This window comes from Pongo abelii, chromosome 2 (assembly GCF_028885655.2).
Source record: "Pongo abelii isolate AG06213 chromosome 2, NHGRI_mPonAbe1-v2.0_pri, whole genome shotgun sequence".
Classification (NCBI taxonomy): Eukaryota; Metazoa; Chordata; class Mammalia; order Primates; family Hominidae; genus Pongo; species Pongo abelii.
The window spans coordinates 199623160-199637322 of record NC_085928.1 but is presented as its reverse complement, the minus strand read 5'-3'; the positions used below and the strand labels follow the sequence as shown (position 1 = coordinate 199637322).

At 34.9% G+C, this 14163-nt stretch overlaps 1 protein-coding gene across 7 annotated transcripts in view; it reads right to left on the bottom strand.

Moving 5' to 3' along the window:
- TP63 (tumor protein p63) overlaps window positions 1-12645 on the bottom strand; it is a 266146-nt gene extending 253501 nt beyond the window's left edge. For 3 of the 7 annotated variants that reach the window (XM_063722392.1, XM_063722390.1, XM_024245279.3), the window contains exon 1: window positions 12060-12333. In XM_063722392.1, the coding sequence (XP_063578462.1) occupies window positions 12060-12121 (62 nt within the window). In that variant the 5' untranslated portion in view covers window positions 12122-12333. Of the gene's footprint in view, window positions 1-12059 lie in introns of all 7 variants that reach the window. The other 4 variants (XM_054553125.2, XM_063722391.1, XM_063722388.1 and 1 more) reach the window with 3 other exon arrangements.
- Between the last annotated feature and the right edge of the window lie 1518 nt (window positions 12646-14163).

Below are 14163 nucleotides of genomic sequence, written 5' to 3'. Positions count from 1 at the left end.
ACATTGGGGAAAAAACAGTCACATTGGTAGAGCGGAAATTAATTAATCTGATTGTGTCAAGAGTTCATGGAGGAGGGCTTGATCCACATCACCAAATTTCAGTAACAGAAATTGGTAAATGAGAGATTTCTGAGTTATCAACAGAAATCGGGGAGCAAAAGCATTGAAGGTTTTTTTTTAATCAATTAAAGGACAGCTTTTGAAGTAAGTGACCCCAAGTTTCCAAACTGGGCAACTCGAAGTTTTCAAAGTTAAGCCCCTGCCTGTAAGGGTTCTAATGGAAACATTTATTTCCAGAGGTAGAATAGACTGTCCTCAAATTTGGCTGTCTGGGGCTGGGTGCAGTGGCTCACGCCTGTAGTCTCAGCACTTTGGGAGGCTGAGGCGGGCAGAACACCTGGGGTCAGGAGTTCGAGACCAGCCTGGCCAACATGGCAAAATCCCGTCTCTACTAAAAATACAAAATTAGCTGGGCATAGTGGCGTGGGCCTATAATCCCAGCTACTTGGGAGACTGAGGCAGGAGAATTGCCTGAACCCGGGAGGCAGAGTTGCAGTGAGCTGAGATTGCGCCATTGCACTCCATCCTGGGCAACAAGAACAAAACTCCATCTAAAATAAATAAATAAATAAATAAATAAATAAATAAATAAATAAATTTGGCTGTCTGGAATTAAGGGTGTGAGTGATACTTGGAAAGATATTTCCTCTTTAGACTCAGACCATTTTTCTAGAATGTTAAATTATTAGTTTTTACAGTTTTGTCATAAGTTTTATTTATGCTTTAAAATCATTTCTATATAGAATTTACTGAGAGTTAAGGCACTTACTATTAAAGAAAATGTGATAGAAATCAGAATCCTACCCATAACCACCAGCTGTTTTACCCAGGACAGGTTACACAGCCTCTTTCTGCTTCGATTTCTTCATATAAAATATAAATAATAAGATCTATCATCCTATAGTACTTATTGTGTGCCAGACTCTGTCTTAAGTCATTTGTACAATTAACTCATTTAATTTTTAAAGCAATCCAATCAGGTAGGTACTACTATTATCACTCTCCTTTATACATGAAAAAAAAATAGACATATAGATTAAGTTAGGAGGTATAACGTTTGCCAGAGTGAGATTTTTGAACCTATGCACATGGGCCCCCGAATCCAGTCTCTTAAACATTATACTATTGTCTCTTGGTTAGAAATAAATAATACTAGTAACTACCTTTAAAGGTGGTTTGAGAGTTAAATGTGTAAAGTGCTTGGAACAGTTCCTGGCACATAGTTAAAATTCAATAAATACTACATATTTCGCTGTTAATATCTCATTTTCATTTTGTAAAAATACAAAATCAAACGTTGAGGTCTTTTAAAATTAGTAATTGTGGTTTCCGTAGTTGTCCTAGTTAATAAAAAGTGCTAATCAAAACCACGTATCATCTTACATCTATTAACTTAATGAAATTTTAAAATAATACTATTTAAAGCTGCAACTCTTTAGCAAAATACATTGGCATACTGTTTAAATAGTAATGTTTTCCAGAAACTTGAAAAAGTATACACTCATTTACTCCCCAGCCCTCTTGCTTCTTAGGTGGTGGGATGTTTTGGGGGAAGCAGTAAAATCTTTGGGTCAGATAGCCCTGACTCAGGTGAGAATGACAGTACAAACAGGTTTTTCCACTTATTAGTTAGGTCACCCTTGGTTAAATTAGCTATCTCTGAGCATCATTTTTCTCATCTGCAGACTAGGAATATTACTTAAGAATTGTGTTATATGAGATAATTCAGGTAAATTACATACCTTGTTTAGATTGAACATGTACAAGTTTGCTTTCCTTAAATATTTGGACCATTGAACTATCCCAAGGAAATAATTCAAAAGAATTAATTAATTTTTGTTATTTAATTAATTTTGTTATTAATTAATTCTTAATTAATAGCAAAAATTATAACCAAACCAAATGTTCAAAAATAAGGGAAATAATAAATGTAGTAAATTACGTAGATATGATGAGATACTGATGCAGTCACTTACATAATAACTGGAAAGTGCTAATTAGATTATTTATTAATGAATAAGACATTGAAACTATTTATGATTATAATTTGTTTGTAAAAAAATTATGAACCTAGAAGACGGCATGGAAAACAATTGTTTTACTAAATTTTTCTTTGTTGGCATCATGATTATTAGAAACACATCATTTGTGTAATAAATACTTATTGAAATATAAGTAGTAGCAAGTCACAATTACTTTTATATGAGTATGTTTTATCTGAGAATATCTAAAATGCTCTGACATTTATACTTCTACCTGAGCTTCAAAGATCTTCCTTTACCTCACACTTAATTAAGATTATTTCAGAACCAAATTTGCTACAGTAAAAACAAATACATAAAAATGTTGAAGTTGTAAATTTCTTCTCATATATCCAGTATCAAGTATTTAAGAAATATGTGCAGAACAATATTAAATAGTTTTGTAGCTTTCAAACTACAGACTCAACTACTAAGCTTACAATGAAAGTGAACTATTTCCCTTCTCCTATTGTTCCTTGTCCCCCAACCAAATGGAATTTATGAATTTATTTAAAGATTAGCTATTTACAAATCTTCTTCAATGTACTTAATTCAGAGAGGCTAGGTATTAAGAACAAATATCGTATAAAATCCAAAAGGCATATGTTTTGTCAGTTTTATTTATGTGTTTATATTTGTGATATGTTTCTGTTTCAATGTCTTAGTTTAGTTTACACAATAGCCCAATTTTACTTTTGCAAAGCAAAGCTTGGACTTGTTTTTAAAAAGTGTTCTATAATATTTTTAGCTTTTTCAGGCATATTCTGTACTAACAAGCAGCAAAGAATGCAGAGCTTCTCTGAAAGAGAGAAAAAGCGAAAGAAAAGAAGGGAGGTCAAAAGCTGAAGGGAAAAACAAGCTTTCCACTTCACTGCTTTAAAGGATTTAAGACATAGAGGTAAAATTGTACACACATTTTCTGTAGGAACATAGGTGGGTACCTTGCATATCATACAAGAGGTTCGGTAGTGCATTTATAGAGCATCACTGAAGCCTTTTGTTCAGCAAGAAAAAAATGATTGAACATCTGACTGTATAAAGTGTGTCAGTGTGACTGCAACATTTACAATGGACCACATTTGCAGCAGTACTAACTTGAAGATAAATGATGCATTAATATTTCACATTTTGTTGCAGAATTCTCAATTACAGCCACATCAGCCTCTATAGGGTACTAAAAAAAAGAGCTTATGAAGGTACAAAGATTTATCATATTAGACAGTATCAATTAAGATGCTGAGAGAAAACCCGTCAATTTTGATTGTTCATCATTTAGTTTGAAAAATTCTGTCTCATTTATTGCCTGAGATAACAAAAGGGTTAAAAGGAAAAAAATAAAATAGAAAAATACATCTTATTAACACTTTTCTTATAGAGGCAGTTGCAGTGTCATGAAAAAGTTGGAAGGAAGTATATTTCCTCATTGAAAGCTTTAATGAATAATATATTCATTATTTATGTAGTTAAGAAGTAAATGACACTATTAAATTCAAGTGCAAAAATAGAAGTTTCTTTGAGCCAGAAAATAATCAAGAAGAAAGAAAAGCTAATGATGAATTTCAAATAAAATATTTAAAGTTTGATGTTTTGAAGGAAGCTGTAAAAATTGAACACGTTGATAAAATGTCAGCATTCGACGGAGGGTTAAATTAAATGCAATCAACAGTCTTAAGGCATAACATACTTGACTTTAAAAGAAAGAGTTCCTATAGTCCACTATCATAAACTTGTATATGTTCTGTTATTTATTCCCATGATAAATCAACATCTGTTTAAAAAGATTAAACACCCATTCTAGCTAGCCATATGGCTGACTAAATAATCACGCTAGCTTCAATTTTGTATTTCTTGACTCAAAATGCTTTCTCAGTCTTAACTTTATGATAATGCTGGTTTTGCCCTCAATTATGAGAAACCTGCCTGAGTTAATAGAATTTTAGAATGGGTGTCTGCTGTTCAACCTAACAGATTAGGTTTACTCATTTGAAACGAAAGAAAAAAGAACTGGAAATTTGAAAGTGGCAAGAGATTTTGAGCCCTTACATTTATTCTTCTAAGCTTAATGAATTCATTCTGAACTTCAAATAATATAATTCATCATAAGAGAGTCAGATTAAGTAGATAATGGAAGGCAAACAATAAAAATAAGAATAAGGATGGAGCAAGAATTAATTCCCACAATCTAAGTTATCCCCCAAATATTATGGTTTATGGTAAAACACACATGTTAATAACTGTCATTCCCAAAACCTTGACTAACCAATAAGTACACATCACCCATGTCCATTTCTCATTCTATTTTAGTGGAACAAAGTGGCTTGCAGAGGTTGGGAAGTGTGTAATTACATAGACAGAGTCTTTGCACTTTGATCGTAATTACAGTATTTTATCCATCCATCACTTGTTGCTTGAGGACTTTTCCTTGGTGTATTCTTTAAAGGAGATAGAAACCCTGTCCAGGCAAATTTGAGCTTCAAAATAGCTAATCAGAAACTTGGCTCTCTTGTCCTGAAACAAAGATTGAAAATTGTCACTTTAATCTTACAATCCATTTGGCTTTGAAATAAAGTGAGAATGTGAAGTCTTTCTTTGGGAACATGCATCTCTGTTTTTCATTATCTCTGGTTACCTTTTTATGAGCATGTGTTGGGGCATTGGGTCTAAGTTTGCCTCACTGTACGTAGTGGTTTTCAAAACTGGGTGTGCAAACAAATGAATCATCTGGAGTGCCTGATAAAAATGCTGAACTTGCATTCATTCCCTTGGCTCCCAGTTTCTCAGAGAGAGGCATCGATGTAAACTCAAACCCGAATTAACTAAGAACCTTACACCACCAAAAAGTCTAGAACTATTTCTCCAAGTGTGGTCTGATAACCACCCGAATCAAAATTGTTTTACAGTTTACCGTGCATTTCCAAGGCTCCACCCAAGCCCTCTCAATATCTGACGACATCAGAAGTGAGTATGCACATTCCTGTGTTTCCTGGATCTAAATTTGGCCTTCAAAATTTTAGAGCTGCCATCTAAGAGTCAGATATATCTCTGTGTAAAAGAGTTTGAGGAACTTTAACAGAAACTAGTAATAAAAATCACTGTTTCAATTTACTGCCTCAAGAGCAGATGCTTGCATCTGCAGTCCCCGGGCTAGCTTGTCCAGTGTTTTTCAGCCCCACCTTGTACCTTGTATTATTTCTATACAGGTACTTTTACCTTGGATTCCCTGAGGTCTAGGACTGTATTTCACTCATATATTCTACCTTCCCCACTTTGCACCATAAAAAAATAATAAATTCATGGGAAGTTTTAGTTAAACGCATCAAAACACAACGCAGTTTTCTAGTGTCCATATCTACAATTTGGGGATAAAAATTCCTACCTTGGTGGATTAGTTTCCTATTGCTGCCGTGACAAGTTACCACAAATTTAGGGGCTTAAACTAGCACAAATTCAGTATCTTGCCATTCTGTAGATCAGAAAACTGATGTGGGTCTCCCAGAGCTGAGATTAAGGTGTTGGCAGGACTTCATTGCTTTTGGAGACTGTAGGAGAAAATCGGTTTCCTTGCCCTTTCCAGCTTCCTTGGCTCCTGACCCACTTCCACCTTCAAAACCAGCAACAGCCTGTCAAGTCTTTTTTTACAACATGTCACTTTGACTCTTCTACCTTCCACTTTCTTGTGATTACATGGTGCCCACAGGGATAATACGAGTTATTCCACCTACTTTAAAGTCAGTTGATTAGCAGCCTTAATTCCATCTACAACCTTAATTCTGCTTTGCTGTGTAACACAACATATTCACAGGTTCTGAGGATTAGGATGTGGCTATCTTTCGAGACCATTATTCTGCCTACCATACTTGCCTACCTCCCAGGTAGGTCACATGTGCAATGCATTGGGAAACATTTTGTCAACTGTAAAATTTTATGTAAATCTAATAAAATGCTATGTTTTGTGTTAAAGAGGGCTTTGAACTGGTAGTCAAGGGACTTGAATTCTCAACCTGGTTCTGTTACTATTTTGCTGTGTGATCTTGGACAATACACTTAACCACTCTGGGATTCAGATTCCTTAATTCTAAAGTATAAGAACGGAGGTGGACAAGCCAAGATGATGTCAAGACCCAAAATGATCTTTCTTCTGAAAGTTGATATAAAGTGGAACGCGAGGTACGCTTACGTGAAGACACAATTGTTGGAAGGCAGCTCCAGTCCACTGGCACACTATACATGTAATATAACAGTAGAACTGAACAATACGCAGGTCACAAAAAATGTTTTGTTTAACGTCTTTTCCATATAACGCTGATGAGAAAAAAAACAATTCAGTTCCCAGCTGAGGTCACTGTCTATGTGGGGTTTTTGTGTTCTCTCCAGGTCTACATGGACGTTCGAGGTACTCCTATTTCCTCCCACATTTCAAAGATACGCACATTAGGTTCACTGGTGTGTCTAAATTGCCTCATTGTGAGTGTGTATGTGTGTATGTGTGTATGTGTGTGTGTGTATGTGTGTGTGTCCTGCAATGCAATAGCATCCAGTCCAGGGTTGGTTTCTACCTTCCACCCTGATCTGCCGAGATGGGCTCTGGCCCTGAGACCCTGAACTGGAATAAGCAGGTTGGAAAATAATTAAAGGAATGAATATACATTATTGTAAAATAAAAATTCATAAAGTCTATGATAATCATAAAATACATGATGATAAATGATGCGGTCAAAAAGAGCTCAGTAAGCCTACTATATTTTTATTTGATTTTGAACTGTGTGGTGGTAAGAGGTGCTCCTTACAATTTTTGCTTTGTAAAGATTTATTCCTTGATTTAACATACTACCATGATGACCGTCACTCACTGTTTCACCAAAAATTGGGTAAATAATTATCTTACTTCCTTGTATTAATCTTTCTTAAATACATGTGTAGCTCACATTTATCTCAATGTTTAACATTAGAAATCTTGTGGGTCTATATTTAGAAGATTGATGATGGTTTTGTGACCCGAAATATGCCATAGAAACTTAACTGTTGTTTGTATCAATTAGCCTATGGTAAAATTGGTTTCGTTAGTTACATACGGTTTTGCTTAAAATCACAATCTCCAAGAACCTATCAATAATGTTAAGTGAGAACTTACCATACACTAAAGGGGTGTGTTTCAGAGTTGAGTTGAGTTTATTTCTCAAAGTTCGAGTTGTGAACAGTAAACGAGAGGTTTTTATCCCTACTTAACTCATGAGGAACTTTGATTTAGATAGCTTAAGTGATTTCATGAAGGTCACATAATCACTTAGTGGTGGAGTTTACTTACTACAATTCAGATCTTGTGCAAATCCTTTGTGCACTCTGCTAATATGACTCTCTGCTATTTGAATGCACTCACCGCTTAGACACAGCACACGGAAATAGAGCAGCATTGTGCTTTTGGCTAACCACAGTTGGTCATAAATATATTTTGAAGCTTCTTCATTAGAGACTGAAGAATTTTTTCTTGATTACAACTGATGGATATATTAGATGCTGAAGATAAACTGTAACTTAATATTTCTTTAAAAGCGTGTATAAACAACTGTGTATAAACAACATTTGCAGACTGTAGCATGCTGGCTCATTCCTTTCAGTCAGAGAAACTTAAGTGATTACGGAGATGGCTAAAAGCCAGTGTGCTCATTGAAATGGATGGTTACATCATTTACCTCATATCAAAAATTATACATTATTAATTGCCATATCAATTATTTTGGAAGTCATATGTACATAAACAACATCACGGCATTCTTTTTTAATGTGTGTAATTGTCACAATCCTGGCAGGAAAAAGAGCATGATACTGGCAAGAAAAAAGGTATTGAAGAAAGTTTAATGAAGGGGTAGAGAATATGATGTGGATCCCTAGAATTAGCAATGGTGGGAAATGGTTACTCCTCCTAAGCTTGAAGAAAAGGAAGGGGAGGGATTAACTACTCAAAGTCAGGGGACTTGGACCTGCAGCAAGGGCCTCTGAGAGGATCTGCAACCTTTAGCCACAAACCAACAGGGAGTCAGCCAGGGAAACTAATATTCCAACTTCACTCTCCTGCAGGAGATTGCTGCTGGTTGAATTCAACAGGAAACCAGAGAAGAAAAGACCTGTTAAAGCAATTATCAGGAGGCAGCTTCTTGAGGCAAAGAATGAGAAAGAAAAAGAACAGATGTGGAGGAGCAAGTGAAGGACGCCCAACACAGAGCTGCATCTGCCTTTACGTGATTTTATCTTACAAATGAAATGATCATCCACTGTAACTTCATTGTCATCACTCTTTCTTTTGGGATATATTTAGAAAGTACAGCTAATAAAGTTGACCTTTACGCCAGTAAAGAATAAAATTCACAATATGTAATTCACACACAAAAAACACACTTCTTATTATCCATATAGTATTTTAATAGTTTGATACTTCTTTGGAATACAGGATGACTAAGAAAAAATAATACAAAATATTTTACTGGTGGTTCAAATCGAAATGATGTTTACTTTTCTCTAATTTTTAGTCCTCAGTTATCACATAATTTCAAAATTTAATTTTGATTCATGTTTATCATTTTAACTGGTTTATTTTTTGAAAAAATACTTTGAAAGAATTTAAACTATAAAATTACTTTGTTAAAAAATAAATTTTACAAAGTAGATGGAAATTCTAGAAACGAAAGAATGGAAAATTGCCCAAGTTTTAGCCCAAACAATAAATTAAGAAGGATGTATCTTCTGAAGTGCTAATTTTAGATTCATTTTCAATATTCACCTAATACAAAATAAACAACAATTTATTATGTACAAGTTTCTATTCATAAATTAATGGTAACGAACCCACTGACTTATTTATTGAACTTTTATAATTTCATCTATAGTTCAATATTTTAAAAATTGAGTTAGTATTCAAATGGTAATGTGATTTTATCCAACTTTTTTCCTCTTTGTATTGTTAATATTATCAAAAGGGGAACTTAATAAGCTCTAAGGTGTTAACTGCCTTTTTGGTTTTCAGAAAAGTTTTTGCAAAGACTAAAGTAAATTAGCATTAACATCAGGGCACAACTAAATGCTCAATATGGTAATATGTTTAAGTGGAAAGGAAAAAAAACAGAGGATGAAGTCCCAGTTTTAACTTAGAGAATGATTACCATCATCCTTTGAAACATGTATTTAAACACTTTTTTGGAATGGCATTAACATTTAGTAATAAAAGATAACATCTGTCATTTTTTTCTATTCTGTAAGGGAATTCATACATTAAGGTAGCTTGGAGTTAAAAATATCAAGATATCCTGTTCTTTCTTGAAAAAAATATCTTTCATGTCTTCTTTCTAAACACAAGGTCAGTAAAGACAAATTTAACTATGTAGATGACCATGATTATGGAATGATTAAATTTGGTCTTTCTTAAAATAGCTTTTGTAAACCGAGAACTACAACGGTTGTCTGCTTAGAAAAACCAGCTCAAACCCATTCACTCATGAGGTATCAAACAACATACTGTTGGATCCTTGCTTTGACAATATACATTATCATACTAATTCCCTTAGTGATATTTCATTTATTCACTTGTTTATTCACTAAGTAGTAAAGGTTGGAAAATAGTAATAATTCAGTCCTTAAAATACACGACAAACAGTTAAAATATTTGAGGAAAATATATTTTAGATTAAATATATAAGTACTGCAACATTAAATGAATGAATGTAACAGTCACATCTAATTTGTTTTTGTATTTGCAATGTCTTCCACAGAGCAGATGCTTAGTAAGAGCTATGTTTCATCACCTTAATGTTTTTGCTGGTTAAGCTTGCATTACAAATGAGAAGTACATATTCTTGCCTGAAATTATTTATTAGGCAAATAATTGCTCCCTGGCCATTCTGAACCATAGTCTCACAGCTTCTCAACATGTCCCCCTGCCTTCCCCAAAAGTATCAGGCACCATGATTAAAGCCCAGGGCATTCTAGGAAAATTTAAAACTACTTAAAAATACGATGTAGCCATAAAAAAGAATGATATCATGTCCTTTGCAGAGACCCGGATGGAGCTGGAGGCCATTATCCTTAGCAAACTAACACCGGAGCAGAAAACCAAATACTGTATGTTCTCACGTGTAAGTGGGAGTTAAATGATGACAACGCATGGACACACAGAGGGGAACAACACGCGCTGAGGCCTTTCAGAGGGTGGAAGGTGGGAGGAGGGATAGGATCAGGAAAAATAACTAATGGGTACTAGGCTTAGTACCCGAGTGATGAAATAATCTGTACAACAAATCCGTATGACACAAGTTTACCTGTGTAACAAACTTGCACTTGTACCCCTGAACTTAAAATAAAGGTTAAAAAAAAAACCAAAAATACTATGATTGCTTAGAATATTACAGTATGTCAAAAACTGAGATGACATTTGCTCCATGAACTAATAGATCGTCAAGGTAATATAAAAAGTAGTTTCTCTATTTCTTTATATTTATAGGCCTCTTTTATCATTAGAAATGCTTCTAGAGAGGTATGCAGGATTGAAGTGTGGGTTATTAGTCAGTAGAAGGAAGTTTCTTCTAAAGCTTCCCTGGATCCGAGTACCTAGTTTAGGAGAGATGCGCTCAGGAGCAGCATTACACGGTTACTATTTCATCACAATTATGTTCTTAGAACTATTATTTCCAAAGATGTTTAATGGAATAGATAATTTTGAGATTAGAAACAATTTTGAGAACCAGAAAATCTTTGGTGTTTTTCTTTTTAATCAACCCAATCCCCAACTCCAGCTAAATCTAATTTTTCACGTTATACAAGAACATACATTCTAGAGCCATTTATTTGTGCTAATATTGTTGTTTGTGGCAAACAGCAAGAAACGAATCAAGCCACCACCAACAAATTCCACTGAAACCTTGGAGACCCCAAACTTGCTTCCCCTCTCTCTTTTTTCACCCTTTGCTTTTTATCTCCTCTATTCTATTTATCTTTCTGCCTTGCTCTTTCTCTTCTGCCTTTCACACAACCCACCAGAAACCTCACAGGAAGAGAAACAATCTACATAGCCCACATTAGTGTTCCACGTTGTAGTAAATTATGTTAAAGAAAGATCACACATCTTTCACACTCTACTAGTCTACAGTAAGTGAGTCCTGCCCAGAGAGAGCAGAATCTGCTTCTAGTATCAAGCTCCAACAGACACAGATGGTAAATGGCAAGTTAACCCTTTGTAACCTCACCATTTTCAACATGCAAAGGACCTCTCTCATTAGTCTTATAAAATAAAGTACGAAATCTCATGCTGTTAAACTAACATCACATTGCTACATATGACTTGAATATCTCCCATAACTTTATGACTGGAAAAACACTGTTCAGATTTCATTTACCAGTTTAAAAATAGCAAAGTCTAATTTGAAGCACATACACACACAATTGTGCACCCTCACTAATATTCTCTCTTAGTACTAGGCAAATGTTTCTAAATAAAATTTACTACAATCACAGGCTTTAAAAGTCAGATTTGTCAAAAGATTTTTATTATCAAACATATGAAAAAAATGTTCCTTATAAAATACAATGACAAGTCACAATCCGTTTGGTACAACAATGGCTTGTTATCTATTTCTTAATGTATAAATCAAAATTATTTGGTGTTTATTTTGACTTGAAGATTATCCATACATTATTATATCCCTGCCCAGTGAAATTTCTTATGGAGTGAGTAGGTGCTGAACAAGGCAAATAATATATTTTAAACATTCTTAAATGGTGTGATAATTTTTTAAAATGGGATCCAAATATCAACCAAAAAAGACATTTAGAGAATATGCCCACAGACCACTTTAAGTCCACAGAAAGTCCAAAATAATATCACTGTGCTCACTAAACAAGGAGGAATTGTTCTTTGTACACAGCTGAAACATTCATAATACACAAGGCACTTCAATTAAGTTTTGAGAGAAGTTATGTCACATTCAAACTCACCGCTGGATGTAAGGGTCAGGGCAGTACTGTAGGGTGGCACATCGTGAAGTTTCAAAATTCATTTCCTTCAACTGTCTTTGATATCAACAAACGGAGAATAATTATATAAAATATACACATATACCTGTGTATATATAGATATAAAGCCGGGAGGCTAAAAGCAATAGGGTCAAATGCTATCAGACATAAAAGTTTAGGCACTTCTCCCCTTCACACATATTTGCAAAGAGGCGGAGCGTTTCTTGATTTTAGCCAATGAGATTCATCAAGTGACTAAAACTTCATAAACGCTCGATTCTTACCAGCTGGGCATCCTCTCTAATGTTGTTGTTCCCCCTCTCACGGCTTCAGAGTCCTTGACGTATAGTAGCCACACTTGTTGTTGGCAATTTGGAGCTGGAGGCATCTCTGAACTTCTGATCTCTGTCGTGATTGGATGCTGGCATGAATGGCATCAGAGTTTAATTTCAGCAGCCTGGACTTTTGTAACTGAACTGAGCTGATGAGTGTCCACCCTGCTCCAGCTACATAACACTTCCTTGTATCTGGATACTGATTTGATTTGAGGATTTCTGTGACTATTTCTGGGGCCAAAATGTTTTGTAGAGCTGCTTAGGGAAGTTTTGTTTTGTTTTGTTTTTTCATCTATTTCCCTCCCTCCCCGCCCTTCAGCTTCCCTTTCAGCCAACCGCCTGTTGTGGTCACAATCTCAAATAGCAAAGACAGGGAAATTCCTTGATTATATTTAACTTAGAACTCACTCTTCCTCTCAGCTAAGAGAAAGAGATATCCCTTTCACATCCCCTTAGAAGCTTTGCCTGACCCGAATAAAAGAAAATAACCTTTATTGAGTTAAAATATCCTACCTCAAACACATGCACATGTACTTACATATAATATAGTAATTTTCTTAAAGATATTAAAATTGGAAATAATACATTATTGTAGAATATTTTGAAGTGCACAAATTATTTCTAATTGCCTGTTAATAAAAATATTCTAGTTTATTTTAATCTCTCAGTCGGCTCCACTCTATTCTTTATGTCTTACAATTTTTGCTGGTTTTGGTTTTGCTTTGACTTGACCTACTTCGAAAGGAAACCATAAAATTGTTCATATGTTCCCAAATCAGTGTAATATCAGGAAAGTCTACATACAAAATAATTTATTTCCTTTCTGAATATGGGCTGTAAACTTATCCTGGTTTTGTGGATTTGGAAATTGAATGAAATATGATTCAGAAGCTAAATTAGGATAGACTCCAACAGGGGAAAAAAAAAACCACTCTGTGTATCTAACGGTCACTAACATGGTGAGTTCACATCTTCCCTTCACCCCCTAATCATAGGACACACCTGTAAACAGGTGACATCAGTAGATGTCAAAGCTGTGAGACAATCTAAAGCCCTTTCAGAGAAATTTGACATTTCCCTGTAAGTAAATCTAACTCAAAATGTGTTTCATACAAATATTTTATTAGTTGCTTCAGCCAGGATGGAAGGGAGAAGCTATTTAAAACTTGACATTCTCTTCCTTTACTTAGCCCAAGAGCGGCTAACATCTGTGAATTGTGAAATTCACAAACAGGCCGGCCTGAGCTCCAGCCAAATCAAACAGCTTGCTCCACAAAATGTAAAACTAAAAGGGAAGATTGCTTAACTAATTAATTATAGATTTGTTAATTGGAGTTAAAGAGTTTGGCTTTCTTCCCTGCTATTAGCAAATATAGATGACCTAAATAGAAGGTTCTGAAATTAAAAATAATCAATTTCCTGTGACCACAGCCAAGTGATTCCATTTATAATGAAAGGTGGAGTGAAGATTTCTAGCTGAGAGCTTCTCAAGTTTTAATGTGCCTGTGAGGCAACTAGAAATCTTGTTAATGCAGATTCTGGTTCAGTAGGTCTGGGGTGAGGCCTGAGACTCTGCATTTCTAACACATTCCCAGGTTACTTGATGCTGCTGGTCCTTGGACCACACTTTGGAGTGCCGAGCCCTACCTAGTGTTCGTTCTAGCTCTGATATTTACAATTTGACGTCTCTAGGAAATGAAGAAGAACCCTTCTAAATATTTTAAATTAACTTCCAGGGATATAGACTCCCA